This window comes from Panthera leo, chromosome B2 (assembly GCF_018350215.1).
Source record: "Panthera leo isolate Ple1 chromosome B2, P.leo_Ple1_pat1.1, whole genome shotgun sequence".
Classification (NCBI taxonomy): Eukaryota; Metazoa; Chordata; class Mammalia; order Carnivora; family Felidae; genus Panthera; species Panthera leo.
Window position 1 is genome coordinate 124,948,360 of NC_056683.1, and position 13,474 is coordinate 124,961,833.

Sequence of the window (13,474 nt, forward strand, 5' to 3'; positions counted from 1 at the left end):
AATCAGACGCTTAACCGACTGAGCCACCCAGGCGCCCTCTAAATTCATGCAGATTTGATGAGTGTCTAAAACCTTGTTCTTTCTCTTCCAAAATTATCTTTTAGAAATTGGGGGCTAAAATTTCATCTTGGGTACACACATGTGCCTTTCTCCCCCCTCCCTAATTTCCATGTGTTGTGGCAGAAGCTTAAAGCTGGAAAAAGATCATGAATATTCTGTTTCAGTGTTAGACCCAGATTCGTATTTTTTTTTAATGTTTATTTATTTTTGAGAGAGAAAGACAGACAGACAGAGGGCAAGTGGGGGAGGGGCAAAGAGAGAGCGAGACATAAAATCTGAGGCAGTCTCCAGACTCCCAGCTGTCAGCACAGAGCCTGACACGGCGCTCAAACTTCTGGACCGCGAGATCATGACTTGAACCAAAGTCAGACACTTAACTGACTGAGCCACCCAGGTGCTCCCCCCGACCCCAGATTCATATTTCAATGTTAATTTTGTCTCCTAACAAAATTTAAAAATAGTGAGTATGGTACAAATGATTCCTGAGCATCTATAGATATCTTATAAGAAAATTAGATTTGCATATGTAGATAAAAAGGATAATGTAGTCACACTGGACTAAGGATAAGGTCTAGAACTCACCCTGCCATTGACAAGTTGAGTAACCATTTTTACAGAGTCTTAACCTCTCTGGGCCTAAATTTCCCTGTCTATAAAATTAGTAAGTTGACTAAATGGGTTCTGAGTTTAGCACTTAGGACTTGTTGATTCCATGACTAGAGTAGTTTTAACCATTTTTAGCTTAATTTAGATAACAACAAAAATAGCAATGTTTGGATGGTATATTTGTCTTTCCAAAATATTTTTGTCCACTTTAAAAATTTATCAAGATTCTCTTATCCTTCATTATCTCCTCTCATAATCTGGTTTTGTTTGTTGTGCTTGGTTTTAATGACCTACCAGTTTTGAAAATACTACCTGCCCTGTATTTTCTTGTTACATTGTTTTTATTTGGCCAACATTTCATATCTCTTGTGTTTTTAGTCACCTTGTTGTATGTGTTTGGAACTTCGGCCTCTTATTCAGTTGGGGAGTGGAACTGGACTGCTTTCTTTCTTTCTTTCTTTTTAAGTTTATTTATTTTAAGAGAGAGAGACAGAGTGAGCAAGCATGAGTAGGGGAGGGGCAGAGAGAGCAGGAGAGAGAGAATCTCAAGCTGACAGTGCAGAGCCCAACGCAGGGCTGGATCCCACTAACCATGAGATCATGACCTGAGCTGAAATCAAGAGTCAGAAGCTTAAATGACTGAGCCACCCAGGGGCCCCTGGACCTGGACCTCTTATTAGATCTGGTGGTGATATGTTTAAACTGTTAGCGATTTCTTGGCTGTAACTATAAAGAAAACTTTCTTAAAAGGAAAAACCTTTAAGAGTCTAATAATGAGGAGGTTACTCCAGGGAAAACAAAACAAAACCTTATAATGAAAGAAAAATACCAGAAAGAGCAGGAAAAAATGAATACATCTAATTCTGATCAAAAGAGAATACTAATCATTTTGCTCAAATTGTATTTTTCTATCCTATTCTACCCACTTCTCTAAACCCCTCTCTCCTTTTAGGACCTGGCCCGAGATCTAGCATTCCTGTGAATCTACTCATGAACCTTTCACTCTTTGCTGATTCCTCTTTCCCCTGAATTCCTCTGGTCTCCTACCATCTCTTCCAAAAAAAAAAATAATAATAAATAAATAAATAAATAAATAATAAATAAATTACCATTTGTATCAAGGCAAGTTTATTCCTCTTTCACAGTGAAACTAGAAGTCAAGCTAAAATGGATGAAACACATCTTCTGGGAAAGTGCTCATTCTAAGGAAGAGTAAGTAAATGACTTTCTAGAGACATTTCAGAATCCATTGTCCTAGTCAAGGTCCTTAGATGATAGAACTGAAAGTCTACCTATAACTAAAGATGAAACCCATTCACTGAGCTCTAATAAATGCTCCTCAACCAGTACCCCATTTAGTTTTTATGTATCTTCGGTCCTGCAATATTAGTGACTTCAGTTCTGCTCCCTTGCTTTCTTTGTGACTAATCTCACAGTCGCATCAACTAGTTGAGTAACCTCTTTTGCAGACTGTTAAACTCTCTAAGCTTCAATTTCCCTGTCTGTAAAATTAGTGGGTTGACCAGATGTATTCTGAGCTCAGACTGGACCTGTGGATTAGCTTTGTTTTCCTCCTAGGCTTACACTTCAAACCTATGCTTTCCTACTCAATCAGTTATCTACCTAAATATCAGAATGGACATTATATTCTGTCATTGTTTTGTGCTTATTACTATGTGATGCTTGTGCAACCCACGTCCTGTTGGCAGACAAGTGATTATTAAGACACTTGTGAGTCTGGAGGATGGGCTGGGGGAGGCAAGGGGGAAGACTTAGATGCTGACAGTGCATGCCATGGTTCTGTCTAATGTTTTATATGTTCTTGTTTCTTTCAGTTCAAATGCCAAGGCGAAAGTGACTCTACCAACTAAGGAGATTTAAAAATGTTTCCCCAACTGCTTTGGTGCATAGTGTGTTGCTTGTGAGGGGGTATGCAGTCTCTAAAGGAGAAACAAGTTCTAGATACTTGGGTTGTAGAGACATTTCCCAAATATTCAAAGTGTTTGGGAAAGAAGGGTCTCTTTGGTCCAATCAGTCTAGGAAATGTTGCAAACTATGCCCATCACTATTGGACATTTTCATTGTTGTATACATTAAAGGTCAGAAAATTCTGGCAGTAATGAAACTTTAACTTTACTGAAATCTGAAATGTCCCAAAATATATACTATGGGAAAAATTTGGGTTAGAGAGCCGGAACATTTCAGCATCTCAAAATACCAACAAAACAAATATTATCTGAGAAGCATGCAATAATTAAAGAGTCATCTTCGATTAAGCACCTAAGCAAAGTCTAAGGATATCTTTTCAGGTACTGGTCAAATGAGTTACTAAAATTCTATAAAAGTCCAAATAGATTCTAATGAAGACCATAGTCAACACTTCACTTTTTTTTTTTTTTTGTCTCCAAGAGGGCGGAAGAAGCACTTTCTGAAGCATCAGAATCATTGTTTCCACAATCTGTTTGTATCAAAATTACCCAGGGTGCTTTGGTTCCACTCCATTCCTACAAATTCTGAATTTCTGTGCTCAGGAATAGCATTTTTTATAAATTCAGTATTCAATTCTAATGCACAATGAAGTTTAAGAACCACTGGTGTAGACGATAGTACAGAGCCATTTAATTGATAAAAAGCTAATAAGCCTACTAACGCTACATGCAGATGGCTGAAATAATGTTTAAAATGGTGGTTACAACGGGCACTTGGGTGGCTCAGTTGGTTGAGCATCAGACTCTGGATTTGGGCTCAGGTCATGAGCTCACGGTTCATGAAATGGAGCCCCTCAATGGGCTCTGTGCTGACAGCGCAGAGCCTGCTTGGGATCTCTCTCTCTCTCTCTCTCTCTCTCTCTCTCTTTCTCTCTCTCTGCCCCTTCCCCACTTTTATTCACTCTCTCAAAATAAACTTAAAAAAAATACATCGGTGGTTACATATTTCAATTAGCCTAAAAAAATTTTTTTAACATCATAACGTAGCTGAAACACTAGTGGTTAGAAGAACGTACTGATGGTGTTCAGGGGAATGGCATGGAAGGGTCAGCGTTTATACACATGCGGTTAGAGTGGACACGAGTGGGCACCCTGCTTCACAAACATTGGTTCTGACCACATGCTCAGTTGAAATCTGGGAACTTGTAGATAGTGGGAGGATTAGAATTGTGGATTTTTTTCTTTAAAATGGTTTTGATTATTTGGTAATTAAATGGTTAATATGGATTTTGAAATAACTCCTGGAAGACAGAGAAGAAACCACAATTGGTCTTCTTTAACTTTACTCCTATTTTCTTCATATCCTCTCAATACAACACAGACACATTCCTCTATAGAAGTTGTTTTAGAGTGAGAAAGCAAAAGAACTTTCCTGGGTAGGAACACTTGAAATCATTCACCTCTAAGTTGTGACTTTGTGTTGTCTTATGGGAAGTTACACAGGGACTAATCCAAAAGGGACTTTCCTGAGATGGCTTGGATAGATAAGGAAAAGCAGTGTTTGAATGCAGAGCAACTTTATTCTCTTTCCCAAAGATCCAAAAACACTTGAGGGATTCCAATCTTGCACTTTGGAACTGGGTAGATATTTTCAAGGTATTATTTGGGTTATTTTATTCTTCATGCTGGGTGAGCCAAGTGCGCCATTTGAATGTGTCTTTTAGCCCTTCTTGATATCATTGCCAGCAGTGGGTTTAAAGCATCACAGTCATATCCCATGCATAGGCATATTTGGGGGGTTATCGATAGCTCGTTATTGGAGTCCGAACCCCGTACTGACTCCAGCGCCCATGAGTTTTCACTTTGCCACGTTATCTTCCAGAAATGAATAAGACATTACAGCTTCTCCTGATAGATTCTCTACCTTCCTTGGGAAGCAGGTATATAAACAAATGATTGCTTCAGAAGATTGAGTGGAGGACTAAGAAAGGTGATGCCAACTCTACCTGGGCATGTGAGGGAAGGTACCATATAAGAGGTGGTGTTTGTGGTGTCACAGTGGAATTCACCAAGGAAGACAGGCGGGGGGGCTATCCTGTGTATAGTAACATGCTTCCACCAGTAGCTAAAAGCTGAACCCTTTCGTTCTTTTTTCACAGCCATTTCTGGTATAAAATCCCTCCCAACAACTTTCCTGTGCCTGTTCTTAGCACTTCTTCTATATAACAATTAGATTAAATGTCTGTTTTTCTCTCCATACCTACAGCTCCTTAACCAAAGGTCCATAATGACTTATTTATCTTTGTGTACCTAACGCAGTACCTCATAAGGACTAGGCATTCATAAATATTTGCTGAATCAATAAGCGAATGAGAGTAAACATGTTTTCTGCAATGTTTGACATTCTATAATTGATTGATTTCTAAAGAGTTTTGTTAATAAAAAATATTTCACGTAGTAATAGAACGTACTAAGTGATCTAATTGGTGATCATTTCATGTACAAACCATCTCTATACTTATATTTTGTTTAAATCCAGATTCCACTAGCTTTGCTTTAAACAATTTCTCTTTCATTCATTTACTCACTCATTCCTCCTTGTAACAAGTATTTACTGAGTACCTAGCATGCGCCACCCACTATCTTAGATGCTAGGCATCCAATGGCATCTGAATATACACACAATCCCTGTTCTTGATCGAAAAAAGCTAGCCGGGAAGACATGCATTAACCACATAATGGCAAAAAGGAAATGTACACTCTCAAATGCTGCTAAATGCTAGGAAGGAAAGATACATGGTACAATCGAAATAGAAAACAAGAAGACCTTATGTAGGATTGGGCTAAGAAAATGCCATTTGGATTGTAAGCTAAATACTAAGTTAAGTGCCCAAAGGGCTGAATGGGTAAGGATTTCTAGATAGAGGAAATAGGATGTATGTGGGCTTTGTGGGGGATGGAGCGCATGGGGTGTTCAAACAAAGGAAAGAGAAGATCAGAATGATTAGCAATTAGGCAGTACTCATTGTGGTGCTGATAGGGGCAGAGAGTTCAGAAAAGGGGTGTTGTGGGCAAGAGTGATGGGAGATAAAGCTGGGAAGACTGGTTAGGGTTAGACCATTAGGGCCTGAAAGACCATGTCAAGAATTTTGGTTTTGCCCTAAGAGCAGGGGGAAACCATTGGAGAGAGAGGGTAGGTGAGTAACATGTTGAAAAGTTTGCTTTAGCTCTTTTGCGGGGAAGTGGCTAAACACAATTACAGCAAGGGAAGTTTAAGGAGACCCTGAAGGAAGCTATTACAGTAATAGCCAAAAATGAGATGTGGCTTTTAGTAAAGGTTGGAGGAAGTGTCCCTTATTAGGAATACCTCAAAGAAAAGTCATGCATGCATTAGAACACAACTACTTGCCTAATCCTTTCAGGATTTTCTTTTCCAATTTTTGCTCTTTATTACTGACAGGCTCTTTGGCTGTGGCTGGCTCTCCAGAAGCTGTGGGTTCTCTCTCGATCTCTTCAGTGGCCTCATCACAGTCCCCGTCCTCATTGTCGGGTGGTTCTGTGTTCTCAGGCGGCTCCTTTGCTTTGGTGGGACCCTCTTTTTCAGTAGCAGACCCATATGTATTGATGATGTCTTCCAGTTGTCGGTTCAGCTCCTCAGAGATATCATGAGCTCCCTGTTCAGACTGCATACCTGCCTTCCCCTCTGGTGCTTGGAGTAGGGTTGAGGAATCCTTCTCATCTTGCTTCTCCAGACCATTTTGAGTGGGTAATGAATTGTCCCCTGGAGGTGTTGATTGGTGTTCCCCCGAGAGCTGTACAGACTGATTCATCTCCATACTGGGAGCAGTATCTAGTGGTAAGCATAGTCAGGTTTTATGTAGTTAATACAGTTACATGTAAAATGTAAGGGTATCCCCACAAGGGCACCTACTGATTACAGTTTCCAACACAGAATGAATGTACTTTGACAAGACATTGATATTGCAGTTAGTTAAGGTAGAAACAGTGGGGAGCCATTTTTCCAAAGTGGGTCATACTACCAGCATATTTTTGGTTTTGGTCTTTAAGTTCCAGAAGAAATTCCTATTATTGACACTAATGGAGTAATTCAAGATACTGTTTTTCAGGTTATATTTGTCATGTGGCTTAAGCCAATTTGTGCTACCTCTCTCTGACATTCTATACAGCCTTACAGTCATTGGAACGACACGAATGTCTACATTAAAAATGTTTAAAGTGGTGTTATTTTTTTTTCAAAGTTAAGACATTTAATACAAGAGCCACTGAACTTACTAAAATCATTCATAACAATTGTAGTCCTAAACTCTGTTTTAACCCATAAGTGAAGAGTTGATAAATATGAGTACATTGATGTAAATGAATTATTATACTGTATACAGGAAATACTTTCTGGCTTTTCTGGTATTTTCCTTTTCCCAGATGAGCAACACGTAATTATCCATCAGGAAAACACTTTTTCTGAGGTTCAAACTAGCTTCATTTCTGGAATAAGATGGAGAATGAAGGCGGGTATAAATTAACCAACAGACCAATATGGAACCATGGTGATGGTCATGATAACAATTTCTTGAATTTCCATTAACACTTTTTTGTTCCAATGTAAAAACAGGCTTTCTTTTAGAAAAAAAAAAACCAGATTGCAAATCTTTTCTCTCAGTCAAGAAGCTCTAGGATAACTTGATAATTTTTAGGAAATAGCAATGTTCCCAATATTATTGGGAAATAATCGACATATAATAGGGGCTGTTTGGAAATAGGCGCTGAAGTACAAGTTGAGTCAAGAGTTCCAGGGTTTCTGGATATCACCGTTTCTAGGTTACAGTGGAATTGACTTAGGCCTTTAAGTTACGGTGCATTTTATTTGTCAATGGTATTTAATGGTGATGCTGCTAATTCTTAGCATAAAAATATGACAGGCTCCTCCTAGGGCATAGGTTCTGCTGTGGTGGTGGGATGAGAGCAAAAACAAAAGCATACTGTTCCATGCCTTGCACAGCTTCCTCCTCTTGTTCTCAGGGAAGGGCAGGTCAAGTGCTTGAGCACCAACAAGCACGAAAAATTCAACCTACAGTCATTGTCACCTACTTATGCCCCTCATCAAGTACTCCTTAATTTCGAAAGAAATACTTTTTTCTCGTATCCACTTTAATTCACCAACTTGATTATCAAATGATGCAGTAAACAGCCTTAATGTTTCCATCACCAACATTTTTTTGTGTCCTGACCCCTACTTGTTGGGCACACTCATCTATATATAACTCCTGCCTCCCCTAAACTCCAAGAAAGACACACAGCACCCGCTGTCCAGCCAGAAGTTATTTTAAGCTTTTCTAAAAGTAGCCGTGGCATCTGGCACTTCTTTGAAAATCAAGGGAAGAGAATCCTTTTTAAATCAAAACTAAAAGCAGTAAACATTTACTGGCTTAAATACATATGTGAGTTTTAACGTGTTAGGGAGGCTTCTTGGGATGAAATAAAATCTAAAGTAAACCAACTTCAAAGCAATGAATTTAAAACTGTTCACAGGAGTTTTAATACGGTTAGTCTAAATGCAAAAGTTTGGTTGTATTTGATTTATTCTTCATTCCTCAGAGGCCACAGTCATTGATGTTTTTAATATTAATTCCATGGATATCCCTTAAACTCATATCCCACATCTACTTTAAAACAGAATTGACTGAGTCATTGTAAACCACGAGACAACTCAATTCCTAAAAGTAGCCTCAGGATAAATCAACAAGAAGGGGGGAAAAAAAACAAATTCAAGAAACTCTGCTACTTTTAAATTGTCCCTTTCACTATGAATAACTTGACAGCAAGAAATTATTTCTAAATTTTATCTTCTTAATAAACTTTATTGCCTCGTTTTCTTTTTTTTTTTTTCTCCTCTAAGAATTTTTCACTTGTATTGGTAGCCCAGCCAATTATCACACGCATCCCTTTCTGAGCAACACATTTCAATTATAAATAAAACAATGCAAAGTTCTTCCACAGTTCACTGGCAGTCTCAAAGTTGCAAGTTTTGAACACCACAAACCGCACCCTCCAGCTTCTCACAGGACTTGGGGGGAGCGTTTGTCGCACTTACCAGAAGGCAAGGAGCTAAGCAGAAAGAGAAGAGGCAAAAGGCAGCAAAAAGCTAGTGAGAGGAGCCCCGACAGCAGGAGACAGGCAGGCAGGCGGCTGTGTTCTTACAAGGGAGAGAGAAACCACACACACACACACACACACACACACACACACACACACCACAGGCACAGCAGGAGAGCAGCGAGGGGGTGGGGAGGGAAAGGAACAGCGTGTGACACAGCAAGAGAGAAATACACCCAAGTTTCAGTAGCTGTCTCCTGGGCAAACGTCTTGAGAAAAGAGAAGCAGCTGGTATATCTTATCAAACTCTCTGTGTTTTGTCCTTAAAAAAATTTAACTTTCACTAGATGCCCCTCTGTTAGAGCGATTTTTCACCCGTGTTCTTTCGGGCAGAGATCAGTTTTTCTTATTTCTGGATTTATCTCCAGTGTGGTCTATGAATCATCTTATTTTTTTTTTTTTTCCTTCTTATGCTAGTCTAATTAGTGTCAGATTTCTTATGGGAATCATGGGGGGGGGGGCAATGGCATAACAAAAAGGAGGTGGTAGAACTCCTTAAATCCTGATGTCATTGGTTGGTTTGTAAAATTTGAAATAAAAATCGAAGTGGTGTCCTGGAGCTGGGTTTAGTGGCGTCTTCACGTACACAGTAATTGGCGTGGCCTCACATCCCACGTCTTACTGACGTCACTGCCTTCACATCTATTTTAGATAAGCCCTATGGGGAGGCAGTCACTTTTTCTTTTTGAGTTGGAGACTTTTCCACTGCTGCTTTCCCAAGTTTTTTCACCCTTCTTAGGTCTTCAACTTGCTCCATAACCCTCCTCAGAGAAAGAACCTTCTGCCTCTTTCTCTTAACTTACAACCATGCCCTTTATTTTCTGTTTCTGGAGAACGTGTTCCTCCATTAGAGTTTCTGTTCTGGGACTGGGTGGGCATAATGACACCTGTCGTGGTATGCAGAATAGTGCCACCAGAAAGATGTCCACATCCTAATCCCAGAAACTCTGTGAATTCGTTACTTTGCAAGGTGAAAGAGACTTTGCAGGTGTGATTAATTTTTTTTTTTTAACGTTTATTTATTTTTGAGACAGAGAGAGACAGAGCATGAATGGGGGAGGGTCAGAGAGAGGGAGACACAGAATCTGAAACAGGCTCCAGGCTCTGAGCTGTCAGCACAGAGCCCGATGCGGGGCTTGAACTCATGGACCGTGAGATCATGACCTGAGCCGAATTCGGCCGCTTAACCGACTGAGCCACCCAGGCGCCCCTGCAGGTGTGATTAAATTAAGGATCTTGAGATGGGGGAATTATCCAGAATTATCTAGGTGGGCCCAATGTAATCACAAGGGTCCTTATAACAAAAGAAAGAAGCAGGAGGGTCAGTGTCAGAAAAAGACACCAAAAGAGATCATAGTGCTGTGGGGCCACAAACCAAGGGATTTGGGAAGCTTCTCGAAGCTGGGGAAGGCAAAGAAATGGATTGTTCTCTAGATCCTCCAGAAGGAATGCAATTCTGCAGACACCTGATTTTAGCTTAGTAAAATTCATTGTGGAGTCCTGACCTCCAGAACTATAAAATAATAAATTTGTATCGTTTCAATGCTATCAGGTTCATGGTAAATTGTTACCTTAGTAAAGGAAAACTAAAATATCCTGCCCCCAAACATTTTCTCATCCCCTTCTCTGAGTTCGGGGGAGGAGGCATAAGTTATATATTAGATCAGTGTTCCCAACAAATAGGGGTCAGGATAAAGAAATTACAATAATGAAGACAATAAGCTGTTTACTGCATCATTTGATGATAAGGTTGGTAAATTAAAATGGGTGGGAGAAAAAAAGTACCTCTTTCTAAATTAACGTGTTCTTGGTGAGGACCTAGAACTGGGCGGCACACCATACTGGATTGCATTAAACTGACCCAGTGAGAAGTCTCAGTGAGTATAAACAGTAAGTCAGTGCTTCTCAAATTTAAGTAATGTACATATTTTTTAACAGAATTTTTAAAAGTGAAATTAATTTAAAGGAAAAAAAAAGAACTCACCGTGATTGAACTAAGTTACTGTATTATCATTTGCACCAGTATGTACTAATATAAAAATAGATATAAACATCTGCTGCTTATAATTATTATATGGTACCAATTTTAAAAACATCATTTAAAGAACCCTATGAGATGAACAAGTACAATTCAAATGAAAATATTACTTTTATGTGGCAGATGGTTTTTTGCTGAACCCAAATTGCCACTTGCAACACAAATATGGTACTGCCTGCTGGTCCTATTGAGTTCATGACACTCTTCCTCAATGGGCCTGAAGAAATGACTCAATTTCCTCAACACTTGGTCCATTCAAATTATTACATAAGTTTCATTGACCTTAACTGCCATAATTTCAGTTGGACTTCCTTTGATTCTAACATATCATTAATAGCTGTTTCTCATTTTCTTTTTCTGTTTAAAGATTTACTTTCTTTTCGTATATATTGAGAGAGCACACCAGAGGGGGAGAGGGGCAGAAAGATAGACAGAGAGAGAAAGAGAGAGGGACATCTTAAACAAGCTCCACACTCAGCACAGAGCCTGATGCAGGGCTTGATCCCATGACCCTGGGATCGTAACCTGAGCCGAAATCAAGAGTCAGATGTTCAACTAACTGAGCCACTCAGGCACCCCTCATTTTCTTGCAATTATTAAAGTAGTGCTACTTATATACCCTCACCTGGGCCATAACCCTAACCCTAAGATCTGAGAAAACCCTAACCCTAGATCTGAGAAAAAATAAAAAAGAAAAAAGAATGGAATATTACTCAGCCATAAAAAATAATGAAATCTAGCTATTTGCAATGACATGGATGGAGCTAGAGAGTATTATGCTGAGCTAAATAAGTCAGTCAGTATATGATTTCACTCATCAGTGGAATTTAAGAAACAAAACACATGGGCACAGTGGAAAAAAAAAAAAAAGAAAGGGAGAGGCAAACCAAGAAACAGACTCTTAACTATGGAGAACAAACTGATGGTTACCAAAGGAGATGTGGGTGGTGGGGGGATTGGGTCACATAGGTGATGAGGATTAAAGAGTGCACTTGTGATGAGCAAGGGCATTGTATGGAAGTTTTAAATGACAATATCATACACCTGAAACTAATATTACACTCTATGTTAATGAAATGGGATTAAAATAAAAACTTAAAAAAAAAAAAAAGTAGTGCTACTTGGAGCTAAGTTGATTAGATGTGCACATAATAGAATAGTGATGGCACCAAAATGACAGTTATCCAGATGATCCAGAATAGGCTTATACATTTTCAATTATTATTGAAATGAATACAAACACACAAACTTGTAGCTCTCTAGAATCCTTCTGTGGCCTGGTAGAGGCCCAAAGAACTGGGAAGGTAAAGAAAACAAATCAATAGAGCTGAGTGTTTTATTATAAAATAAACCTTTGAGCTATTGTAAGGAATATATATTTTTTGAAAATAACATTTTAACTTTTATGCAAATATTACAAGAAAATAAGAAGTCACTGATGGTAAGTTTACCACAAGAAAAAAATAATCCCTTGTCCTCCTCCTCACCCTGTTCCTCCAACCTTGTCATATTCCCCAGGGGTAATAATATTAAACTGTTGCAGGTATTTCCCCAGTAGTTTACTTTCTCATTTATAAATAAGATGCTGATATTGCTGTCAACTCATCAGTTTTTGACATTACCTATTTTCTTCCCATAATAATAGGTAAAGATTTTAGCTATACCCCCTTTTCCTCATTTTCTTCATTAAGTTACAACTCAATTTTTAATTCATATTCTATATTTTCATTATTGAAATAATGTTCACTGCTAAATTGGGTAAAGCACTGACTATAAATAATTCCATTCTTTTGTAACTTTTTGTTTTTCCTGGAGTTAATGATTACTTTTTCTTTTCATTTGCTTAGTATTGAGGCTATTCTGTTTTCCCAAACTGCACAAAAGTTCTGTAAAATGCTTGCTATGCAATTTTCCACAAGATATAATCTATCAGATAATTTATACATTCTAGTATTTTCTTGGCGATATCACCCCCATATACAAACATCCCTAGACCCTTGACTTTCTGCTATAGTCTGGTTTGGTGACTTTCTCGGCCTGCTGCACAGCTGTGGTCCTAACACTTCCCCTGATGTCATCCTGGGAATTCCCTTTACCTTTCTCTTGTTTCCTGATTCCCATTCTTCCTCTTTCTTGGTGTACTTCCTCATTTAGTAAAACATGCTGTCTGTTGGCTTTCTGAGAAAGCATTTATGGGGGACTTTGTACGTCTCAAATGCCTTTTCTCTACCCTTATACTTACTTGATTGCTTGGCTGGATGTAAACTTTTTTACAGAACGTAAAAAAAATTTTTTTGATAAAACTTTTTTACATATCTATTGAATTTTTAAAGGCATTATTCCCTTGTCTTTTAGGTTTCATTTTTTTTTTTTTCTTAAAGGGTAAGGTCATTTTTATTTTTGATCTCTTGTATGATCTTTTTTCTTTTTTTTCTTTTCCTTCCCTTTGTGGAACCTTTAGAATCTTCTCTTTATCCTTTATATTCTGAAGTTTCACAATGATAAAATTTGATGTGCATTTTTTTCCCCATTTATTGTGTTGGATGTTTAATGGTTTTTAAATCTAGAGACTTACAGCTTTAACTTCCTTCCCACTTTATCATTGTTGCTCACCCTCTTCCTCCTCTGGGCCTCATAACTCTGAGTGCAGTCTTTCTGGTGAAGCTTCCCC

General features: G+C 38.6%; 1 protein-coding gene across 1 annotated transcript in view; it reads right to left on the reverse strand.

The window, feature by feature from the left end:
* Positions 1 to 8,847, reverse strand: part of TXLNB (taxilin beta) — a 54,066-nt gene extending 45,219 nt beyond the window's left edge. The window contains exon 1 of the mRNA XM_042939962.1: positions 6,004 to 8,847. Coding sequence (XP_042795896.1) covers positions 6,004 to 6,430 — 427 coding nt within the window. The 5' untranslated portion in view covers positions 6,431 to 8,847. The remainder of the gene's footprint in view (positions 1 to 6,003) is intronic.
* Between the last annotated feature and the right edge of the window lie 4,627 nt (positions 8,848 to 13,474).